We start from the raw sequence: 21,517 nt of genomic DNA on the forward strand, positions 1-21,517 counted from the left end.
GAGGGGGCATGGGATCAAGGTGTTGGGTGCCGGTCCCCTTGATTCGTGTGAGCCGAGCGATGCTCTCGAGTGCGGCGATTGCAACTTTGTAGCGGGGGTTGTGTGGAGACTGAGGATGGGATTCTATAAGATAAATGTTTATTTTATTTTCATCAGTTTGTTATTCTTGTAATTTGAAGTCTTTTCAAAAATCGTAAAACGCCTCCTTGGGCATCTGGGCAGATTGGGACGTGGTCGGGCCGATGCCAGATCAATCGGTTGGTCCGACGCGCAGGCCGTGCGAAGAAGTCAACAAAGTCAGCGATCAGTGGGAATCGGATCACGCTAGTTGGTAAATCGATTGGCTGTAGTTTGCGGATCGCGGTGCTCTATCAAAGCCGACGCGACTTCGGGTGTTTGCCGTTTTGGGAAGATATATATCGTTGTTGCAGCGGGGTACACCACCATTTGCCACCCAGTTACGTTGATATATAGACCGATAAAGCTCAAGCCGCAATAGAATAAAAGGGTAGGTGCAAAGAAGATAGAATATCATGATAAATTACTTTAATCTTATTTTTCAGATGATACTGCAAACTACCGAGTGAGTGATCGCGTGTACAGCCCTGGAGAAGATCACGGGTAGCGCAAACGGAAAGCATCGAGTTAGGGTTGACAAGTGCAGGTGAGTTATCCATCCAACATCCACCACCTGCGCAAATCACACCACAAAAAATAGAAGACATCATCGGTCAGTCCAAAGTACCATGGACCATGGACTGGACCGAGTAGTAACGGCCAATCCAGGCGCAGCGGGGGAAACTTAGCCAGTGCATGACAACACATGTCGCGCCTCGTGACTCTGCAGGTCCTAGGCAAGGAGGAAGCTTCGAGATCAGATCAGAAGTATATCCTTATCCTGTACCTTGCTATACCAATAACTATAACTAGGACTATTCGACTCGACATCAACATACTCTACTACGCCGTTCGCGGCGCGTAGATCTTCCTCGTTTTTAGTTACGGCGCTCCGAGAGCAGGGCGCGAAGATCTGGATTCCATACCTGCATGGGGAGAGGCTGGACAGGAGCAATGGATCCCTCCGGTCTCGTTGGAATGTATCTGCGCCATAATGGGAAAGTAGTAGGACTTGAGATGGTGGTCTGGGAGAGCACCAGGTACGAGATGCGCGATTACCCCGTAACGAGATGGGATGCGCATAAGAAATAGTTTCAGAGACGCCGGGAAGAGTGCATTTCAGTAGACTCCATTCTACGGTGAAAGTCGAAGGCCCGGGAATGGAGGCTGTCTGCCATCTTGGGGGAATGCGCGCGGCCAACCATTCTCAGCAGGTTGGTGTTTGAGCGCGAGACTCGCGACTTTACGGAAGAGCAGTACAACAACCGAGTATAGGAGATAGACCTATAGAGAATAAGAAAAACAAATTAAAATGGAAGTAGATAAAGTTAAAGGAAAAAAAAAAGAGGCAAAAAAGAAGGGAGGGGATTTCCTAGGACGGGGGTGATCTTGTGTCAACACCGGCAACCTATAAATCACGGATGCCCCGCCGGCCTTTCCCACCCCCTTCCACTTACTGCTTCTTCCTACTTTCTCCAACTTCATCTTCTTCATCTCAGATCTTCCATCTTTTGGATTCATCCTTCAATTAAAATACCCCACATCACTTCACCATGCCTCCCAAGCAAGCAACCAGCGCGTCCAAGAAGGCGGCGCCCGCGGCCCACGCTTCCTATCGTGGTATGTTTCCTCTGATCTTGAACCACCATCTCATCGCGTAAAGATGAAATGTATATCGCCTTTGTCGCGAACGCCTGCTGATTCCATTCATATAGAAATGATCAAGGACGCTATTGTCAACGTGAGTAGATCACCGCCGACACCCGGCTTGTTGTGATCCGGGTCGCGCGCCCGACCGTGTCACGTCCGGTCGCTGAGCATGGCCAACCACCACATCGACTGGGATGATTTTTGTTCTTCTCCATTCATTGCTGACTTGTCTTTCTGCCTATAGCTGAAAGAGCGCAATGGTTCCAGGTACGTATTTGTGATTTTCCCTCGCCGGCGCCCATACGGTTGGGCGACCAGACACGTTCTTTTTGTCGCAACCATGTACTTACGCTCCTTTTGCTTTTCAGCCGTCAGGCGATCAAGAAGTATGTCATGTCAAACAACAAGGTGACAATCGCGTCTCAGAGCGCCTTCGATGCCCAGTTCAACAAGGCTATCAAGACCGGTGCCGAGAAGGGCGAGTTCTCTCAGCCTAAGGGTAAGTTTTCTGTCTCCAAATTTTTCTTTCTCGCGCGCAATGTCACCTTTTGTCTTGTCGCATTTCTGCTCTATCGTAATGCCATGGCATTAACGAGCAGAAAATTTATCCTTGTCGTTCCTGTTATGTGATGGTTCGCTGACGCGTCGCGTTATAGGACCCTCTGGCCCCGTGAAGCTGGCTAAGAAGGACGCGGCTGATAAGCCTGCCGCGAAGCCCGCTGCTAAGCCCGCGGCCAAGGCTACCCCCAAGACTGCGACAAAGGCCACTGCTACCAAGGTATGTTGCCGTCGCGATTCGGGTCTGCTGCTCGTTGCTCATAACCCTCATAGAAGGCTGCCCCCAAGACCGCCGCCAAGAAGGCCGCACCCAAGAAGTCTGCCGCCACCAAGGCTGCCCCCAAGAAGACCGCGGCCAAGGCTGCTCCCAAGACAGCTACTAAGAAGGCTGCTGCCAAGCCCAAGGCCAACTCTGGCAAGGTCCGCAAGACCTCAACCGTGGTATGTTTCCATCCCAGCCCTGCCATCAGACCAAAACTTACCGAAATCCCAGGCCCCCGCCATCGTCGAGAAGCCCAAGGTCGTCAGCAAGACCAAGTCCGGCCGCGTCACTAAGACCACTGCCCCCCCGACACCCAAGGCAGCGGCCAAGAAGCGTGTCACCAAGAAATAAGAGGCAGATGAATCCTCTTTTCTCAATGACGCTCTCCCACTTTACGTGCGCTCTTCCGGGAGAGGCATTATCGACATGAATTTCTTGGCCTTTTCTTCCGCTGTAATTTCTTTCCTTCGACCCCGTGTGATCTGGCGGTGAACGGCTCTCTTTTGTTGCTTTTTATGGGATATCTTCGTTATGACGGCTTTGCTATTCTCCAAAGTCGAATATGGAATGGCGTCCTGCGGTGGGTTCTTTCAATGGGGAAATCGTTTTTCATAGTTTATCTTCTCCTTATGTTCTTCGCTATTGCGTTCTTGGGATTCTTATGCTATATTGCAAGAGAATTCGACTTCTCTGGAATTGGAATCTCAAATCTCGTTCGATCCGACTTTTCTTTCGATCATGTGTAGGCCGTTTAATGTTTGAATCAGTACTGGGTCTCAAACTTTTAGTAAAGTAGACGAGTAATTTAACTCAAAAATAGCATCTGGAATCCTACACTAAGTAACATTGAGCAATTGACTCGACGAATATCCACCCCCTTTGTCCCAGGCACCCAAATTTACATGTGGCGGTGCCGTGCAAAGAGCCACAGATCGACGGACACTCTTGGCGGGTTTCGCCTAGACTGTTTGGCAGTCAGGGCAGTCAGGTGGCGTACGGTACGCCTTTTCACTAGCTCTGATACTAGTCTTGTGACTTTTTTTTATTTTCTCCGAGATTAGGTCTAGATTCCATACGGAGAATTTTACAGAGAATCCCATAGTCGTATTGGGAGTGAAGTGGCCTCAATTGGGTTAATGTTTACCGTGGGTCTGCAGGGTGTTGTATCGGTGGGGGCGATAGTGTATTCGGAGTGCGATCGGACCTGGTATTTATTCCGTTAAGAGGATGATTAGTTATCGAGTTTTCAAGCGGCTGGTGTCCCAAGGTGTCTCTATCTAGTGGAGTGGTGTACCAAGATCCTTAGTGTTTGTACGGCAATTTCAGCCTTACAGCTCGGTAGCATTTTAAGTGATAGAATGGGTATATACCAATACAGGATAGGGGTAAGCAGAAACAGAACCTTGCACATGGTATGTTGGCCTTATCACCGTGGAGACTCGGGGATGATTTCATCAGTGTACGGGGGTGGAGCCGTTATCTTTGGGGCTCCGTTGATGAATTCTAGAAAGTAATAATTAAATAATTGAGAGTAGGGACGGTCGATATTAAGCAATTACAGATACTTCCCCTGCTGCGCCACTGGGTTTGGGTCAGGGTCAGGGACAGGGACTCGGGTGTTTTGTGAGATCCTACGCGGAAGACGGATCGTTTGTCAGCGGTACACAGTAATTTTATGCTCTACGGACGGGACTCGGTGAAGGCAGAAGCCGAGTTGTGTGTGTAGTTGGACCGGGTACACCCTGTACGACGTCACGGCGATCTCCTTGCAGGAAGACTTCGACCTGGGCTTGGACTTGGAGGGGCAGTGAGTTGTGAGTTGTCCGGGGTCCGTGGGCACCGTCTTCGATTCTCAGGCTTTGCTTTCAGAATGTCGAGTGTAATCTAATAGTCTTATTTGTTAGCGAGTGTGATGCTAGAGAGAATGAGTCGGCAGAGTAAATAACCGTGTACGGTTGATACTGGTGATACTGCGTAGAGCAGCTGAACAGTGGAGTCGCGGCAATACAGTAATTACGACACGCAAGTCACTTCAGGTCTTTTACTCTCCCCGACAACCAACCTCCATCCCCTCTTTAATCCTGTCTTGCATAGCCTGCTCTTTTTGGACTGTCCGCTTGCATGGTCCCGATCATGTTTCTCTAGGATCGAATACCCTTACCCCCTAATCTTGTCATATTCCCTCCGCCAAGCGACACAGAGATAGTGAAAAGAGCAGAGACTCACCTCTCCGACCCTTTCAACATCCCCTTCTTCTCCCTCCCTCTATCCGCTGGAACACGGTCTACTTCACAACTTCTCTGTCCGCCAATAAGGGCCATTGCCGTCACCTCGGGTTGCCGGCCCACGCAGACCTCACGTCACCCCCGTTTCCCTGGGAATCGACAGCAATGCCATCTTTGTCCAACGACAGCTACCCCACGGCCACGGCAACGGCAACGACAACGACAACAACCACACATCCCCACTCGTTCGAATCCCCTCATCGCAAATCGCACGATAAGAACTCCGTCGGAAATACCTTCCTGTGGACAAACTGGGCCAACGGCAACGGTAACGGCAACGGCAACGGCAACGGCAACGGCACCATCAACATCAACGGAGACGCGAACCCTGACGCTGTTCAGAATGACCGCCTTCTCCATTTGAACGGAAGCGCATACTCTTTGAATGGCCCACGATCGAGCGTCAGTTCTTATACGCGCGATCTGCCCTCCAAGGACGGCAGCATGCACTCGTTAGGAAACGGGTCGGTTAGAGACCCTCGGGACGCTGGCTGGCCGACCGCCATGTTGGATCGGAAGTCATCGGACGCTGGACCTGGAGCAGGCTCCATGACAGCGTCCACTTCTAGCCAGCAAGTGAACGGTACCGCCCTCAGCCAGCGGTCTCTCCAAGGGAAGCAGATGGCCAATGGGGATGCTCACCGTCCCTCCGCAGATGAACCATTTGTCTCGGATCAGGCTACTATTTCTTCCCCTTCTCTGTTACAGATTCCACAACAGGACGACTCCGGCCGTCACTCCCCAGACCCGGAACGATTGGCCCCCAGACCCAACCAGCACCGCTACTCATCACCACCTGCCACCACGACCGATGTCACCTCAATGCCTGATTCACAACCGTCCAGTGTCCGACAACGACACTCACTACAAGTTCCGAGAGCGCCCAGTGTTCGAAGGAATAGCCGAGACCAGAATGATGACATTGCCTATAGCAGTGGCCGACTTTCACCAACCACTGGTAGCGGTCGGCGAACTTCATTCGGTATGGTTCGGCGTGGAACGAAAGCAAGCATATCGGATGTGCCGCTGGACGAAATACAGGCCGATGATGAGGCAGCACGATGGGCGGAAGCAATCAAACAGAGGCGCGCCTCGCGACGACGGCGCGAGGATGACGACGATGACCGGGTTATCGTGGGCACCAAGGTCGACCAGAACCACGTCAACTATGTCACCGCATACAACATGTTGACTGGCATTCGTTTCACGGTGTCGCGAATCAATGCGAAGATGGACCGGGAGCTCACCCCGGCCGACTTTGATGCCAAGCATAAGTTTTCCTTTGATATGTACGATTGTCTCAATCCCCCAAACGTGTTGTTCAGATTTGGCTAACCCTAAACAGTACTGGAAACGAATTAATACCCTCCGCAAAATACGATTTCAAATTCAAGGATTATGCGCCTTGGGTTTTCCGACACCTTCGCGCCAAGTTCCGACTCGATCCGGCCGATTACCTGATGTCCCTCACCAGCAAGTACATACTGTCTGAATTGGGCTCGCCTGGCAAGAGTGGCAGCTTCTTCTACTTCTCGCGCGACTACAAGTACATAATCAAGACCATCCACCACGCCGAGCACAAACTCCTTCGAAAGATCCTGCCCGAATACTACCGACACGTCGAAAAGAACCCGAATACTTTAATTTCGCAGTTCTATGGATTACATCGTGTGAAGATGGCATACGGACGGAAGATTCACTTCGTGGTGATGAACAACCTGTTCCCGCCTCACCGTGATATTCACCAGACATTCGACCTGAAGGGCTCAACCATTGGACGAGATTTGCAGGAATCGGATCTTGAGCGCAACCCGCGGGCGACCATGAAAGATCTGAACTGGGTTCGGAGAAACCGTCACCTGCAGTGTGGCCCATCGAAGCGCGACTTCTTCATTGAACAGTTGAAACGAGATGTCGAATTGCTCAAGAAGCTCAAAATCATGGACTACTCTCTCCTGGTTGGAATACACGATACAGGACGCGGCAATGAAGAGAAGTTGCGTGACAAGACTTTACAAGTCTTCCAGCCTGGGGGTGACCGCGAAGAGGAAGCGAGTCCGAACATGCTTATCCGCACCCCTTCCAAGCTGGAAAATGAGCGCAAGGCTCGGGAGCTCCGCATGTTGATCAAGCGCGAGCGACCTGTGCCTTTAGATAAAGCAGCTGCCAAGATGCCGGACGAGATTCTCGACGAACGGAAGTTCCACGTCTTTTATGCCGATGATGGTGGTTTCCGAGCTACCCATGAGAATGGGCAACCCGGCGAAGAGATCTACTATCTAGGGATCATCGATTGTTTGACTCACTACGGAATGGTCAAGAAGATGGAGCACTTCTTCAAGGGCCTTTCCAGCGATCGAACTCAGATCTCGCCCATCCCTCCGGAGGGATATGGTGATCGATTCATCAACTTCGTCAAGGGCATCACTATGTCTAAGGAAGAAGCTGAGCAACGACGTGAATCGAAGGCTTCCGCACGGCAACCGTCGGGAGAGAAGAGACCATCGTCAAGATCCTCTTCTGTCGAAAGGACCATGCATGAGGCCGAGAAGGAGGCTGCGAAGGATGTATCAATCACACACCCTCGAACCCTCGGAACCGTATGGGACCCCAACGATGCCGGTGGCCCCGGCCCGACCTCGACACTCCCGATAGTGGAAGAGGCGGGTGAAGCCAGCAGCGTCGGAGACCAAAGTTCACACAGCCGTCACCGTCCCACCGACAAAGAACTTCCTCCCGTTCCTATCGATGACCGCCCCCAGCCCCCCAGCAAAGACATCAAAGGCAAAGATGTTGACCGCGGAGAAGCCCCGGCCCTGAGCCCACGGAAGCAATAAAAGCATAGGGCCTCTTGCGTTTTCTCTGCGGTGACTCTCATGGCTTTTGTCTCTGATTTTCGTCCTTGTGTTCATCGAGATATCCCTCTTGTTGCTTGATAGACCGCTTCTTTCCGTTTAAACTCGCATGGACATACAAGAGGAATTCTTGGAGTCTCTTCTCATTTGCTCTTGTCCTGTCTCAACGTTTCCGACAGACCCCGCTGATGTTCACGAGTGACGCGTATATTTCCTGTTGTTGAGCGCCTCGTCTCCACCTTCACCACATCCACCATATCCACTCATCATCCCCAGGATGACCTTGTTATCTGCGAGAGGAGATCAATTAAATCCTCTCACCCGTCTCTCTTTACCCGAGCACAATTGCTCACGTCTCCGACAAACCACAAATTTATACAACTAAACGCCCGTCGAAAAAAATCGACACAACCAACTTACGTTCTCTATACAACATCTCAATCTCAATCTCAATTACTAAACGCATTTCATACTCATGTCCTCGCATCAGCCCGCCATTCACTCAATCGTTCAATCATTCAAACAATTGCGTCTATCCTCGTCCCGAACGACACAGAGGCCCCGCCTCCAATTCCAATTTCCTTAAAGCCTCGAGCTTCTTGTCTATTGATCTTTGATTCTGTCAGGTTTCCTATGTCCGGATTCCTTTTCCTTGTGTCTTGTGTCTTGTTCCTTGCGCAACTCGCCATACCCTGTACCAATCACTATACCACTTGTTCTTATCTTGGTCGCGTATTCAATATTGCCTAGATTCTGATGAGCAGATCCAACGTGGAACATTGTTTTGCTCTTTTTTATCCTTTGTCTTTTCTCCTTTCTCCTTTCTCCTTTCAACTGCCCAATTGAGTAGTCGAAATACTTTTAGATCATCGGTGAGACGGGAGAATGTGACTTAACCTGTCCGACTTTGATTATATTGCTGTAGATTGTAGTGTAGAGGAGTTAGAAATAGGGCACGGTCTTGTGTGTTCCTGACTCTTGAGTCAATCGCCAATTATCGAGGTCTTCTAAGGATTTTAATCTACATGTACTTACGATCTATGCAATCAAAGAGTAAATTAAAAGGAGCCCGTCACCACCGACTCATAGATTTTATCTCCATCCTCTCCAGCACAAAACGCCCCGAGCAAAGACATAACTATGTAAGAAGAAAGCCCCATCTAAACGCCATTCTCAAACCACGAGAACCCGAGTATTAAGAAAGAGAGCGAGCACGTAAAAAAGAAGCATGAACTTCGCAGCAAAGTCGTAAATCAGACCCGAGCCTCTACTCCGAGCGACCCTGCGTAACCTTCGCAGCTTGAACAGCAGACATCTTCTGCATCCAGGCCTGAGTAGGCTGGGGCTTCTTCACAGTGCGGAGATCATCGGTTGAGAAGCCCGAGACGCGCATGTTGTAGTTGCGCTCAAGAACGAGTTGAATATCGCGGATCTCGAGGGACGAGGAAGGGCGCAGTTTGGCGAGACGGCATGCTTGAGTGATTACGTCGTCGACGAAATCATCGGCCATTTGGAGGATGAACTGTTGGATGTTAGTTTTTCTGACTTCACTCTTTTCCCCTTCACTTCCCTTGGGAGTGGATAGGAGATATTAGAGTTGGGGGTAGTACCTCTTCTGCGTCAGGAGTGAGCATCTCGCCTTCGCCACCGCCGGTGACCTGGCGAACGAGGATGTCAAGCATTTTCTTGCTAAGAACGTGCTGACCTTCGCCTTCGAGGACGTAGCCCGGGTGCTTTTGGACGGCGGGCTGGGACATCATGCCTGGAGCAGCGTGGGACGGACCACCTGAGAGTGATGGGCGAGCAGCGGGCATTGGAACTGCTTCGGGGGTGGAGATGTTGAGGGTTTTGGGAATGGCCATGTTGATGTTACGGGCTGAGGCGTCAGTGGATCGGTTGGAGAGGTAGCCTTGGGGGTGAGATTGCTGGTTTGCAGCGGCTTGGTTGATGGCTTGAGGTAGTGGTGGTTGGTTTTGGTTCGCGTTGTAGTTCTGCGCTGCCTGCTGCATCGCGGCTTGGTGCGACAGTGGACGCGGCGGGCCTTGGGCTTGGTTGTTTACTTGCTGGGGTCCGGTTGATGTGGGAGTCGAACCGTCGGCGTTGGGGGTTTGGGTAAATGTCACTTGCGCGCCTGGTGTGCCCTGGTGTGAGGGTGGTTGAGGTCGCTGTCCTGGCTGTTGAGCGTTCGGAGGGGCAGGCGTAGCGCTTGCCGATGATGGTGCTTGTCCTAGCTGCGAAGTCGTGGGGGACATCGCCGTTTGTCCTGCTTGGCTGCGCGCCGCATTCACTGCCGAGTTTATGGTGTGTGGTGCTGGAGTCGGCGGCAGGCCTGGCATCGCACTCGTTGCATTTGCTGTTGGCGCTTGAGTGGCCTGAGGCGCTGCAGGCGCTGTCGGCGCAGGCTGAGCTGCAGGTGCAGTCGTACCCTGGACAGATTGATTCATCTGAGGATTCTGTTGCGACTGCATCTTGAAGCTCTCTTGCTGCTCTTTGAACTTGTTCAAGAATTCACTGCCCTCCCTGAACAGCTTCTCGGCCGCCAGTTGTCGATTCTTAAACTCCTGGACCTCATCGTTGGGCATAGCGCCCTGAGCCTGACGCTGCGAGAATTGCGTCCGCAAATCCGCAATTCGTGCCCGTCCAACCTCTTGCTTCTGCAATGCAATACCATATCGCAACCGAGCCTCGGGAATCCATGTTTGCACTTGCTCCTGTGTCACATTGGGCGGCAGGTAGAAATTGAGCGAGCTGACCTTAGCTTGGATCTGGGGAAGCAGCTGGCTCAGGTTCTGCGGGTTGTTGGACTGGGTTCGCTGGACCGGTTGACCCGTTTGCTGCACGACGGCGGCCTGGGCTTGCTGCTGCTGGAGGGCCTGCTGGCGGTTCTGCTGGAAGATCCGCATACCCTTCATCAAGTTCTGGGACAACTGGGATAGCTTCATGTGTGCATTTTGATATTCGGCAGTCTGGGGATCGCGGGTGTTGAGCAACTCCCATAGGGAGCGCACGACATGGGTATGCTGCGCCTTTTGCTGGTCCGTCAGGTGCGGAAGCTTCTGGACCTGGTCTGTCCGAATCAAATTGGAGTGCTGTTGAGACTGCCCCATCGGTTGGCCCGCCTGGCCCTGAGACCCGTCCATATTGCTGGCTGTCGTCGTTCGGTGTTCAGAGGAGTCCGCGTGAGCAATGATGGAATCGGGTTCACGACTGCGCTCGAATCGGGCCGAGGGATGAGGATTCGCTTTTAATGTCCAGTGTTAACTCTCCGTTTGATTTCTTTCGTCCTAGCCCTGGAGACGTGCAGGACTTGAGATAAGATGCGTCCTGGATGGTGCGATAGCTGAAATGCAACTTTGGAGAGGAGGTCCGCGTCGGTCTTGGCACCCGCCTTTCCGGAGCCTCAATGCGCTGCCTAACAGATGGGCTTCATCAGTATTGAAAATGCCTCAGAGGCTATTTCTGTTATTAAACGCGAAGAATGATACTCGTGATATAGTGCGTATTTTTGGAAGCTGCCATAATTTTCAATGAATATCATGGTGATAGAGGTACTCTTCTATACGCGCGCCCCATGTGTACAGCACACAATGGTTTTCATCTAGGTAGCTGCTACTAATTGGCAGAATACAATTATTTAAATTAAGCTGGTGTAAACATTAACAAGGATGGTACAAAGGGTCTGTATTCAGATGAAAACACACGGAAAAGCTTCCATAAGATTCCATGTGCATTAGAAAGAAGGGAAAGTACATAGTAAAAAAAAAAAAAAGGTTCATCATTGGGTATGTGTAACGCTCATAGAACTCATCAAAATCATCAAGTATCAAACATCTACAATGCATGGGATTAACCCATCAAGCCACCCAGGTCTCGCTCCATGCCTGTGACACGCTCCTCCAAAGCTCGTTTCCTTCGCTCCAAGTCGTGAATTTCGGCCAATTCGCGCTCGATATCTTCATCCGTAACTTGCAGTGCCTCTAAGTCTGCTTCAGGCATAGGGGAAAAGTCATACTCGTCATCGTCATACGAGTGTCGCATGGACTCGAGTTCCGCTGTGTTGGTAGCAACGCGATTCTCCAGTTGAGCAATGGACTCAGCGATCAACTTGTGGCGATAGCGCAGAGTGGCAATTTTTTCTTGTGCACCAGCGACGGGACTGCTCTATGGTTAGGGCATTTCCCGCGGATAATTTAGCGCTCCAACTTACTAGACGTTGCATAGAATCTCAGCTCCCCGAAGTAGGACCTCAACATTTACCTCTCCACGCCCTCGAGACGATGTGCCGGCAGACCGTTTTATTTCTTCCATCATATCTGAGCCTAAGACTCGGGCCACAGCGGACTGATTGCGGTTGTTGCGGGCAGAATAAATTCGACTGGCCATTGACTCGGACTCGGACTCGGCAGAGAAGGTAGTCCCACGCCTAGTGGCACGCCTTTGTGACCCATGAGACTTGGAGGCCGGATCAACGTGGAACAGCGCTCGTTCATGGACTTCGGTATCTCTAATCAAGCGGGTAATGTCGTGTGAGCCTAGCAACGCGTTCGTAAAGATGCGGGGCGGAGGGAATCTGTAGATGTGCATATTAACATCGGATAACAAAGCCATACGAGCGGAGCACAAACGGAAGGTCGGCAATGGCATTTGAAGAGAGAGCAATTTGCTCCAGGTGTGACTCGAGAAGTGGCATGGTTACGGTGTGGTGTTGGTGCAGCGGCGAACAATCCGCAGCTTTTGTTTTGGGTTGGAGAGCTGCCATCGCTGCCTCAGGCTCCAAAAGAAGACAACGCAGCAACAGCAGACTCAAATAGCTAAGATTGCAGCTCGGAGCTTCCTATTTTCCTTCCCAATTGTCCCATATTTTCCCCAACCTGGTTTGAAGTTCAGTCCTTGAGCTCAAAAGCCTCGGAGACACGCCGTTGCGCATCGCCAGTAAGCTCTCTCCCTGACTAAGCACTCCTCAGGCGTCTTGTGCCCGTCCTCGTCTCTTGACATCACATCACCCGTCCACTTCATCCACCCGTCGCTTTGCCCGTTTTCCCCATCGTTTTCTTGGAAATTGGCAACTTGGCATTCTTGGATTTGCCCTTTGCTTCTGATCTCTGTTTCGTGCTTCTCATCGCTCTTCCCCCTAACCTCCTCTGAAGCTTGGTAACTGCTCAGCTGAGCTCAACAGCTTGGGAAAGATGCCGGCCGAGAGGCGCTCTCTGCGATCAAACAACAAGTCAGATACCTCTTCATCTGCTAACGGTGAAAAGGCTCGCTCGAACTCTCAGAGCTCGCCTTCCAAAGACAAGGCCGCGCCTACGACTCGCGCCGCCGCCAACAAGGCCAAGTCAGCTCCGGCAAAGAAAGCCGCCAAGGGCGCATCGAACGCTGGTATGGGCGAGGAGGACCAACACGTTAACGGCTCGAAGAATGCGGAGAACGGTGTGAATGGTTCTGAGGACGTTGAGATGGGAGAGGATACGGCAGGTGCGCCTACATCCTCATTCAACACCAACAAGGGACGGCATGGTGACGAGAAGATGACTGTTGTAGTTCCCCCGACCAAGGGTTCCAGATCATCCGGCAAGGCTGGCCAGGATAAGGAGGAGGACGTGACGATGGAAGGTGCCGAGGATGGTGACGCTGAGGAGGCCGAGCCGGAGATCGATCCGGCTGTCAAGGCTGTTCAAGGTTCGTTGCTATCTGGTCAAAACTCCCTCTCACGGATCATTTGGCTAATTGACAATCACTACTTTCTCACATGATAGACATCAAGACCAACTTCACCCTTCTTGACCGAGCCGTCGCTCACTTTGACCCCCGATTCACCCTACGTGTCCTACGATCGATATCGTCCATGCGGAAACACATCAACCCCGAGGTCCTCGCCGAAGTGATTACCGACACATACGTAGCATCCAACTCGACAGCTATTTTCCTCTTGGAGGCTCTCGGCCAAGCTGGTGCTTTTGAGAATTCCACGTCGAACATGGAGGTTGATGCGGAGAAGAAAGCGGCCCCGAAGGAGGTGCTGCCCGAAGTGGATGCGTACCTTTCCATCTTGGTTCAGATTTACCTCTTCGACCAGCGAAAGATTCAGCAGGGCGCGGAGTTCTCAACCAACTTGATCGAGCGCCTTCGGGCCCTCAACCGCCGTACACTGGACTCTCTTGCCGCGCGCGTTTATTTCTACTACTCTCTGTTCTTTGAGCAGATCGCTCCTCTCGCTCCTTCGCCCGCGGCGACTGTTACCACCATCCGTCAGCCCCTGCTGGCTGCCCTACGAACTGCTGTTCTCCGGAAAGATGTTGACACACAGGCTACTGTCATGACTCTGCTACTCCGCAACTATCTCTCCACCTCCCACATCACGCAGGCGGATTTGTTGATCTCGCACAACCGATTCCCTGCTGCTGCATCCAACAACCAGATTGCTCGGTATCTCTACTACCTCGGCCGCATTCGTGCCATTCAGCTGCAGTACACCGAGGCTCACAGCCATCTGATCGGTGCCACCCGTAAGTCCCCAACCAGCCACAGCGCCCGTGGGTTCTACCAATCCTCTCACAAGCTGCTTGTGGTGGTTGAGCTGCTGATGGGTGATATCCCGGACCGTGCGGTCTTCCGCCAGCCGGCCTTGGAGAAGGCCATGCATCCCTACTTCCTGCTTGCGCAGGCTGTCGGTGTCGGTGACCTGGATGGCTTCCTGAACATTGTCAACACCCACAGTGCTGCATTCCGCAAGGATGGCACCTACACACTCATTCTTCGTTTGAGGCAAAACGTCATCAAGACCGGTATCCGCATGATGTCCTTGTCTTACTCCCGCATCTCCCTGCGTGACATTTGTCTCCGCTTGGGTCTGGATAGCGAGGAGTCGGCTGAGTACATTGTGGCTAAGGCCATTCGTGATGGCGTCATTGAGGCTACTCTGGATCATGAACATGGGTTCATGAAGAGCAAGGACGTGGGTGACATTTATGCCACCCGGGAGCCCGGCGAGGCGTTCCACGAGCGCATTCGCGCTTGCTTGGCTCTTCACGACGAGAGTGTCAAGGTAAGCTATTTATCCCAACCAGAATAATCCGAGCCGAACTGTACTGACGACTATTCTACTAGGCCATGCGATTCCCGATGAACCAGCACCGCCTCGAGCTCAAGAGCGCTCAGGAGGCTCGCGAGCGGGAGCGTGAGTTGGCCAAGGAGATCCAAGAAGGAGACATGGACGATGAAGATGCTGGAGGCGATTTCGATGCCATCTAAGAAGATAGTCTGTGATTGATACGGCATTTCTCTCAACGCTGGCCCCAATGCATAGGTCTCTACGCTGTAGCGGCCTTCTTCAACTTATGTGTTAATTGTGCGCGACGGGGATGTCGCTTTTCTTTGCAGGATGTACCAAGAGGGGGAATGTGCGGACCAAGATGGCCGGCGCGATTTTTCATGTCTCTTATATTGGAATTATTTCATTTTCATTCGCCTTGTGTAGAGTGGTGCAGTATACAGTGCCTAGGGCGCAGAAGAGGATAAGCCTGGTGGCACATCGGTTCTTTCGGAAGATACTCTACTTTAGATGCAGTAGTATTGATTGTTTTTGCCAAGTCATGATCTAGAATTTTTCAATATGGTAGAAACGATAGGAAACGTACTTGAAGTATACGGGACCGGGGCTCGCGCGTGGTCCGTGCCGTCCCGAGAGCTCGAATTCTTCCTCCCGCAAGTTTCCCAGACCTCTTCCGTATCACCTTATCACCATTGCATCTAGCATTGCCAATCTTTCCATGCTCCCTCTTGATTCTCGAATCTAATTGAGAAGCCCCTGAGCATGCGCGCTCGCACCCTCTCGGCCACCGGGCTGGCCATCACGCGATCCTCGACCTCCGTGTGCACCCAATGCCTTCGTGATGACCTGCTCCTCTCCCACCTCTCCATTCAATCCCGCAAATACCACCCTACCCGCCGACGAGATGCGTCTCCATTTGGAGCTGCTGTGTCAGCCGCCCAGGCCATCTTCAAAGGTCTGCCGAAGGCTCCTCCCGGCGTCTCGGTCGACCCTCTGCGCATCGTCGGAAAGGAGCTGAAGTTCTTGAGCAAGAATATTCGCCAATTGCTGGGATCGGGCCATCCAGCACTGGACAAGGTGGCCAAATACTATACTCGCAGTGAGGGCAAGCACATGCGGCCCTTGCTGGTCCTGCTCATGTCCCAGGCCACAGCCTTGGATCCCCGCAAGCAGCACAATCCCGCGAGTCCATCACCCGTCGATAACCCTTTCAGCGCGCCCTCAATACTCGACGACTCCAACCCCGACGTCAACCCCCTTGTGTCCCGTTCCGCCGAGTCTAAGTATGACTTTTTAGGCGACGACAACATCCTGCCCTCGCAGCGCCGCTTGGCCGAGATTACCGAACTCATCCATACCGCATCCCTCCTGCACGACGATGTCATCGACAACGCCATCACCCGCCGCGCCAGCAGCTCTGCGAATACCGCCTTCGGAAACAAGATGGCCGTGTTGGCTGGTGACTTCCTCTTGGGACGTGCCTCCGTGGCTCTCGCCCGACTGCGCGACCCCGAGGTCACCGAGCTGATGGCGACTGTCATCGCCAATCTGGTGGAGGGTGAATTCATGCAGCTGAAGAACACCGCCCAGGATGAGTCAAAGCCCCAGTATACGGACGAGACCCTGGACTACTACCTCCAGAAGACCTACCTGAAGACCGCCAGTCTGATCAGCAAGTCCTGCCGTTCCGCGGCCGTGCTGGGCCGGAGTGCCCCGGAGGTGATCGAGGCATCGTACGCCTATGGCCGGAACCTGGGATTGGCGTTCCAGTTGGTTGACGACATGCTGGATTATACCGTCACGGAAGCCGAGCTGGGCAAGCCCGCCGGTGCTGATCTGGAGCTTGGTCTGGCCACCGCTCCATTGTTGTTTGCATGGAAGAGCAACCCCGAGCTTGGACCCTTGGTTGGCCGCAAGTTCCGTGAGGAAGGCGATGTGCAGCGGGTGAGTCAACTTCAACCTACTTCAAAATCTTTTTACTGCAGTACTAATTTAATAATAAATAGGCCCGTGAGCTCGTCTACCGCAGCGACGGTGTCGAAAGGACCCGCCTTCTGGCGCAGGATTACGCCGACAAGGCGGTTGCAGCCATCAGCGACTTCCCAGACAGTGAGGCCAAGTCGGGCCTCATTGAGATGTGCGAGAAGACGATGAATCGGAGAAAGTGAGAGAAGTACATAGTACTATTTGTAAACATATATATGTCTGTTTTATTGCTACCACCCCACTTTTTCTCTCAGTGCTGTTTGGGTGCTTTCGTTTGGGGAAGTACATGTGTAACTTAAATATCTAGATGCGTGGTTTTTAGACTTGGATTGGAATGACCTGATATCATGTTTTATTATATTTACCACAGGTGCTGTTTGTAGCCCTTTATATCTGGGTCCATAATCTTATATGCTTGAAGTGTTGTTTAATGTCTACGGCATGTTCACTGTGCGCCAATGGGCATTGTCGTGTAAAATCGAATGACCAACGAGAAGGTTGGCAAATGCTGCACTGCTTAATCACGTCTGGACTTTTGTTCCGTGTTGAAGTTAGACTGGCCTTCTATAGCAGGTATGGAAACACAGACTGTAGAAATAGATGCATTGCACTATAGTAATCTTCAGTGATTTGAAGATTCGATCTTGTGCTATGTCATTCAAGGTCAGGTACTTGACGTAGATTGACGAGTCATAAGATACTACGGCCTTGATCATGACCCCAGGAGATGTGATATCATTAAAATAAGGATCGATGCAGAGAATTCAATTCATACAATGTGATTGTTCTTGGTTCATATTAAGCGCCTAGATCCACAACATTCATTACAAGCTTGGCTTCCTGCTCAAAGGTCCGATTCGCCGATGATGCGAGCCTTTTGCTTTCTAGTTCAAGCTGGTAATGAGACATTTTTGTTCTCGAGGTAGTTGCCGGATATCTTATCGAATGGAAGATGGGACCTCCAGAATACTCTGAAGGGATCTGCATAGTTGTTGTATAGAGACCAGATAATGTGCAGCAAAGAACCAGCCAATCAAGTTATAGGGAGCAATGTACAAGCGCTGAGCATCTTATTGACCCTGTAGATACCTTTCTTATTGAAAAAATATCACAAAAGACCTTCTGAATGACCTATATATAGTCGTTTAGTCGTTTCGTTTCTGCGGAGTTGCGGTTCCTGACAGTTGTTCGGATCCTGCGGGGTTCCCCGTATTGCTTCTAGTTACGTAATCGTTTTTCAACGTATGTAATGAATTTTACCATACAAATTTAGCTATGTTCCAGGTTATAGCAAAAGTATTACATAACTTTACTAGTGCAACGCTGGCCCTGGACCTCCGTCATTCCCGCGCGCGTGGAAGCTGCAACTTGACCTCTCCAACTGCGCTTTGCTTTGTCTACTTAGACCTCTCGCTACCTGCCCTCGTTTTGTGCTTTCAATAGGAGCCGGTCTCTCCCCTTTCTATATTGCAACCTCCATCTACACCGCTCTAGGGATCCAGTCCCCAAATTATGGAGCTTTCCACCCTCCCGCTTTGATCGACTGGTTCCCGATGGGTTTACTCGGAAGCTTCCTCCTAATCTACGTGCTGGGGGGAATTACCTTCGTCCCTCTGGTGCTATCCTTATTCTTGCTACATGCCTACCTAACACTCCCTGATGCCTTGTCCTCACAACGGTCACGTGAAGCTCCCGACTCGGTGCTTCGGCCTGACGATGACGAATATAGCTTGAAATCCGGTACCGACCAGCTGGCTGAGAAGTTCCACCGCACCCATGATACCGATGTCGCTGCCGGTTACTTTGCTGTCTGTCGTGAATACGTTCCTGGTGGTGTCAATGGGAAACCTCCGGAGAGGACAACCCCCGCCGGGGAGGTCGTTGCCGCCGAGAGCCCCAGTGTCTATCAGTCAATGTATCGGAGCCTGTTCGACCGCAAACAGGCGCCTAGTATTGAGCCGACGAAGTCGAATGGGAAGACTACGAAAAGGGCTAGGAACGTCTTCTATATTGTTCTCCGGTATGCACTGCTTTGGTCGAGTATGTCTGGACCTGGTTGGAAATGAGCTGACGATGATTTAATCTGTGCTTAGACATGGCCACTTGATGCTCTATGACGACGTAAACCAGGTTGAGGTCCGCTATGTGATTTCTCTCGCTCATCACGATGTATCCGTCCACGGCGGCGAAGCTGAGGTCCCGGAGGCCGAACTGTGGCTCAAGAGGAATGCTATCTGTCTTTCACGGCGACTGGATTCGCTGGGAGACTTGGGAGGACCAACACCGCCCTTCTACTTGTTCTCTGAGAACTTGTCAGATAAGGAGGACTTTTATTTCGCCATGCTTCAGAACCAGACCAAGTTGTGGAGTTCTGCAGACCGCCCTCCTAAGCAGCAGGATTTTAACGTGAAGCACATTGTGTCCCTCGTACAAAGATTGCATTCTTCAGAAGAGCAGCTGCAGACACGGTGGATCAATGCTTTCTTTGGACGTTTGTTTCTGGCTTTATATCAGACTCCCGAGCTAGAGGAGTTCCTGCGGTGCAAGATTGTTAAGAAGATCTCCCGAGTGAACAAGCCGAACTTCATCAGTAAGATTGGTCTGCATAAAATCGTTATGGGCGAAGGAGCTCCTTTCATCACCAATCCTCGCTTGAAGGATCTGACCGTGGATGGCAACTGCTGCGTGGAGATGGATCTTCAATACACGGGAAATTTCCGACTCGAGATCTCAGCCACGGTGCGTATTGATTTGGGTCCTCGTTTCAAAGCAAGAGAAGTCGATATTGTGCTAGCAGTGGTGTTGAAGAAACTCGAAGGTCATTTGCTAGTCCGTTTCAAGCCCCCACCGAGCAATCGACTTTGGATAACTTTTGAAACCATGCCGAGAATGGTGATGGATATTCAACCCATTGTCAGCTCGAAGCAGATCACCTACAGTCTCATTCTGCGCACCATTGAGAGTAAAATCCGTGAAGTGGTGGCAGAAAGCATTGTCCTGCCATTCTGGGATGATGCTCCCTTTCTGGACACCATGGGTCAAGCTTTCCGTGGTGGTATCTGGCAGCGAGATATGCCAGACCTCGATGCCGATGCAGAAATACCCGATGAGTCTGGCGAACCTCCGGAAACACCGAAGAGTGTCCGCGGAGACTCGATCGAGGCGCTTAAGTCCAAGGATGAGCGAACGATGAGCATGCCTGCTCTCTCCGAGTCTAATACCAAAGTCAAAGCCCGCAAGCCCCTGAAACAATCCACATCGGATATTCAGTCAAAAAACTCAGGCGCAACCTCCACCGGTATCGAAAGATCCGACAGCAGGCCTGCGCCCCGCTCTATTCGCTCGCACACGTTCTCCAATGCAGCCGATCCAGTGGTCACTGCAGACAATGCAAACAAGGTTGCATCGCCAACCAAGAAGGGTGACAAGAGCAACGCCACTAGTGCTATGATTGAAATATCAAGCCGTTCTCCACCTACCTCTCCGAACAGGACTCCAAGCAGCTCGCCGCCCACTGGCGGTATTATGATGCCAGAGAATGCATTTCACAGCCGGAATTCCTCCATCGCGGAATCTATTGACGGCATTGGCCTCCTCGGGGATCAGGTTATCACAAGTCCCTCATCCGCTCGTCTTGAGAACACGCCTTCCTTCCAGCGCCCCCGAAGCTCTCGAGGGAGCTCTACCACATCGCTTTCGAGCGAGAAGTCGCGCCGGCGCAGTACCATTGAGACATTCACCAAGTCCTTCCAGTCAGTGACATCTGATGACAAGGCTTCTGGCAACATGACCATTGGGTCGGCAACCGCTGCTGCAAAGAAATGGGGCATGAGTGTGTTTGGGAAAGGAGAGGGACCTCATGATCAAGATTCGTCTCGAACGCCCGCTGGCACCCCAGATCAACCCATTGGACGTGGACATCCCCACCCTCCTCCTGGAGCCTCCTTACTGCGCCCGGACAAATACGCCTTGAACAGAAAGTCCGGCACGCTGCCGAAGCGGAAGCCCTTGGTGGCGGCACCGCCTTACTCTGAATGGTCTAACTCGGGAGATCATCGACCCGTGCCGCCTCCGCCCTTGCCTCGCAGAAAGCCGATTCCCCCTCATCTGCGCACTGATCGTGCAGACGAGGTGCTTGTGGTCGAGGCCCCGCTGGACTCGGGTCCGAACAGTCCGGCGGTCGGCGATGTAGACTCGGAAAGTGGTCCAAGGGAGGCCATTCTCCTCGAGAGCGAGGCCTCATCCAATGCCGATCTAGCCGAGACGGATGCCACTTGGGATCCTGAAGATAGCCAAGATGATCGGTCCATGCGGTCTGTTGACCAGACTCTGGCCTCTTCGCCAGACAGCAACGAGGCCCTTCCAACGCCCGGACAAGTGGAAGTTTCATCGGCATGATATGGATCCAGAGTTTCCTACGACATTAGGCAGCCGGGCGACGGGCCAATCTGAACAAGACCTTGTGTAATCACTTGGATTTGGAACTGCGAGGTGTTTGAAGGATTTGTGTTATTTGACGGGCTCTCTTGTATCTGCCAGCAGAAGCATCCCGTCGGCATTTCAGGGTCCCATTGTATAGAAAGCAGTATCTTTCGATGTCGCCCGGCGAACTCGATACGCAATTTTATGACACCACTCCTTTCATATATTAAATTGTAATTCCGACATATAAAAGTAGATTCATGCTGCCTACATGGCGCAGGTGACGCGTAGTAAAGAACAAGGGATGGGCCAGGATAGGATGGGCCGAGCG

General features: G+C 51.8%; 8 protein-coding genes across 8 annotated transcripts; 5 read left to right on the forward strand and 3 right to left on the reverse strand.

Annotated features, from left to right (window-relative positions):
* Positions 1 to 1,670: 1,670 nt before the first annotated feature.
* On the forward strand, positions 1,671 to 2,938 carry N7443_007528 (histone H1/H5 family protein; the record flags this gene model as incomplete). Its single annotated transcript, XM_056887584.1, has 7 exons — positions 1,671 to 1,737; positions 1,833 to 1,858; positions 2,012 to 2,034; positions 2,136 to 2,266; positions 2,424 to 2,545; positions 2,602 to 2,766; positions 2,819 to 2,938. 7 exons carry the CDS (start codon positions 1,671 to 1,673, stop codon positions 2,936 to 2,938), a joined length of 654 nt encoding a protein of 217 aa, XP_056739275.1.
* A 2,039-nt stretch (positions 2,939 to 4,977) lies between these two features.
* N7443_007529 (1-phosphatidylinositol-4-phosphate 5-kinase) lies at positions 4,978 to 7,709 on the forward strand (the record flags this gene model as incomplete). Its single annotated transcript, XM_056887585.1, has 2 exons — positions 4,978 to 6,161; positions 6,218 to 7,709. 2 exons carry the CDS (start codon positions 4,978 to 4,980, stop codon positions 7,707 to 7,709), a joined length of 2,676 nt encoding a protein of 891 aa, XP_056739276.1.
* A 1,285-nt stretch (positions 7,710 to 8,994) lies between these two features.
* On the reverse strand, positions 8,995 to 9,237 carry N7443_007530 (transcription initiation factor TFIID subunit 12; the record flags this gene model as incomplete). The annotated part of the gene is made up of 1 exon (XM_056887586.1): positions 8,995 to 9,237. One exon carries the CDS (start codon positions 9,235 to 9,237, stop codon positions 8,995 to 8,997), a length of 243 nt encoding a protein of 80 aa, XP_056739277.1.
* A 52-nt stretch (positions 9,238 to 9,289) lies between these two features.
* Positions 9,290 to 10,867, reverse strand: N7443_007531 (Ribosomal protein L27; the record flags this gene model as incomplete). Its single annotated transcript, XM_056887587.1, has 1 exon — positions 9,290 to 10,867. One exon carries the CDS (start codon positions 10,865 to 10,867, stop codon positions 9,290 to 9,292), a length of 1,578 nt encoding a protein of 525 aa, XP_056739278.1.
* A 706-nt stretch (positions 10,868 to 11,573) lies between these two features.
* On the reverse strand, positions 11,574 to 12,110 carry N7443_007532 (uncharacterized protein; the record flags this gene model as incomplete). Its single annotated transcript, XM_056887588.1, has 2 exons — positions 11,574 to 11,883; positions 11,935 to 12,110. 2 exons carry the CDS (start codon positions 12,108 to 12,110, stop codon positions 11,574 to 11,576), a joined length of 486 nt encoding a protein of 161 aa, XP_056739279.1.
* Positions 12,111 to 12,913: 803 nt separating this feature from the next.
* N7443_007533 (proteasome regulatory particle lid subunit RPN3) lies at positions 12,914 to 14,978 on the forward strand (the record flags this gene model as incomplete). The annotated part of the gene is made up of 3 exons (XM_056887589.1): positions 12,914 to 13,406; positions 13,484 to 14,772; positions 14,835 to 14,978. The coding sequence occupies 3 exons, from the start codon at positions 12,914 to 12,916 to the stop codon at positions 14,976 to 14,978; spliced, it is 1,926 nt and encodes a 641-aa protein (XP_056739280.1).
* A 562-nt stretch (positions 14,979 to 15,540) lies between these two features.
* On the forward strand, positions 15,541 to 16,946 carry N7443_007534 (trans-hexaprenyltranstransferase; the record flags this gene model as incomplete). Its single annotated transcript, XM_056887590.1, has 2 exons — positions 15,541 to 16,722; positions 16,785 to 16,946. 2 exons carry the CDS (start codon positions 15,541 to 15,543, stop codon positions 16,944 to 16,946), a joined length of 1,344 nt encoding a protein of 447 aa, XP_056739281.1.
* A 1,371-nt stretch (positions 16,947 to 18,317) lies between these two features.
* On the forward strand, positions 18,318 to 21,162 carry N7443_007535 (SMP domain-containing protein; the record flags this gene model as incomplete). The annotated part of the gene is made up of 2 exons (XM_056887591.1): positions 18,318 to 18,784; positions 18,858 to 21,162. 2 exons carry the CDS (start codon positions 18,318 to 18,320, stop codon positions 21,160 to 21,162), a joined length of 2,772 nt encoding a protein of 923 aa, XP_056739282.1.
* Between the last annotated feature and the right edge of the window lie 355 nt (positions 21,163 to 21,517).

The sequence above is a fragment of the Penicillium atrosanguineum genome, assembly GCF_028827265.1.
Source record: "Penicillium atrosanguineum strain IBT 20685 chromosome Unknown utg000006l_segment0_segment0, whole genome shotgun sequence".
Taxonomy (NCBI): domain Eukaryota; kingdom Fungi; phylum Ascomycota; class Eurotiomycetes; order Eurotiales; family Aspergillaceae; genus Penicillium; species Penicillium atrosanguineum.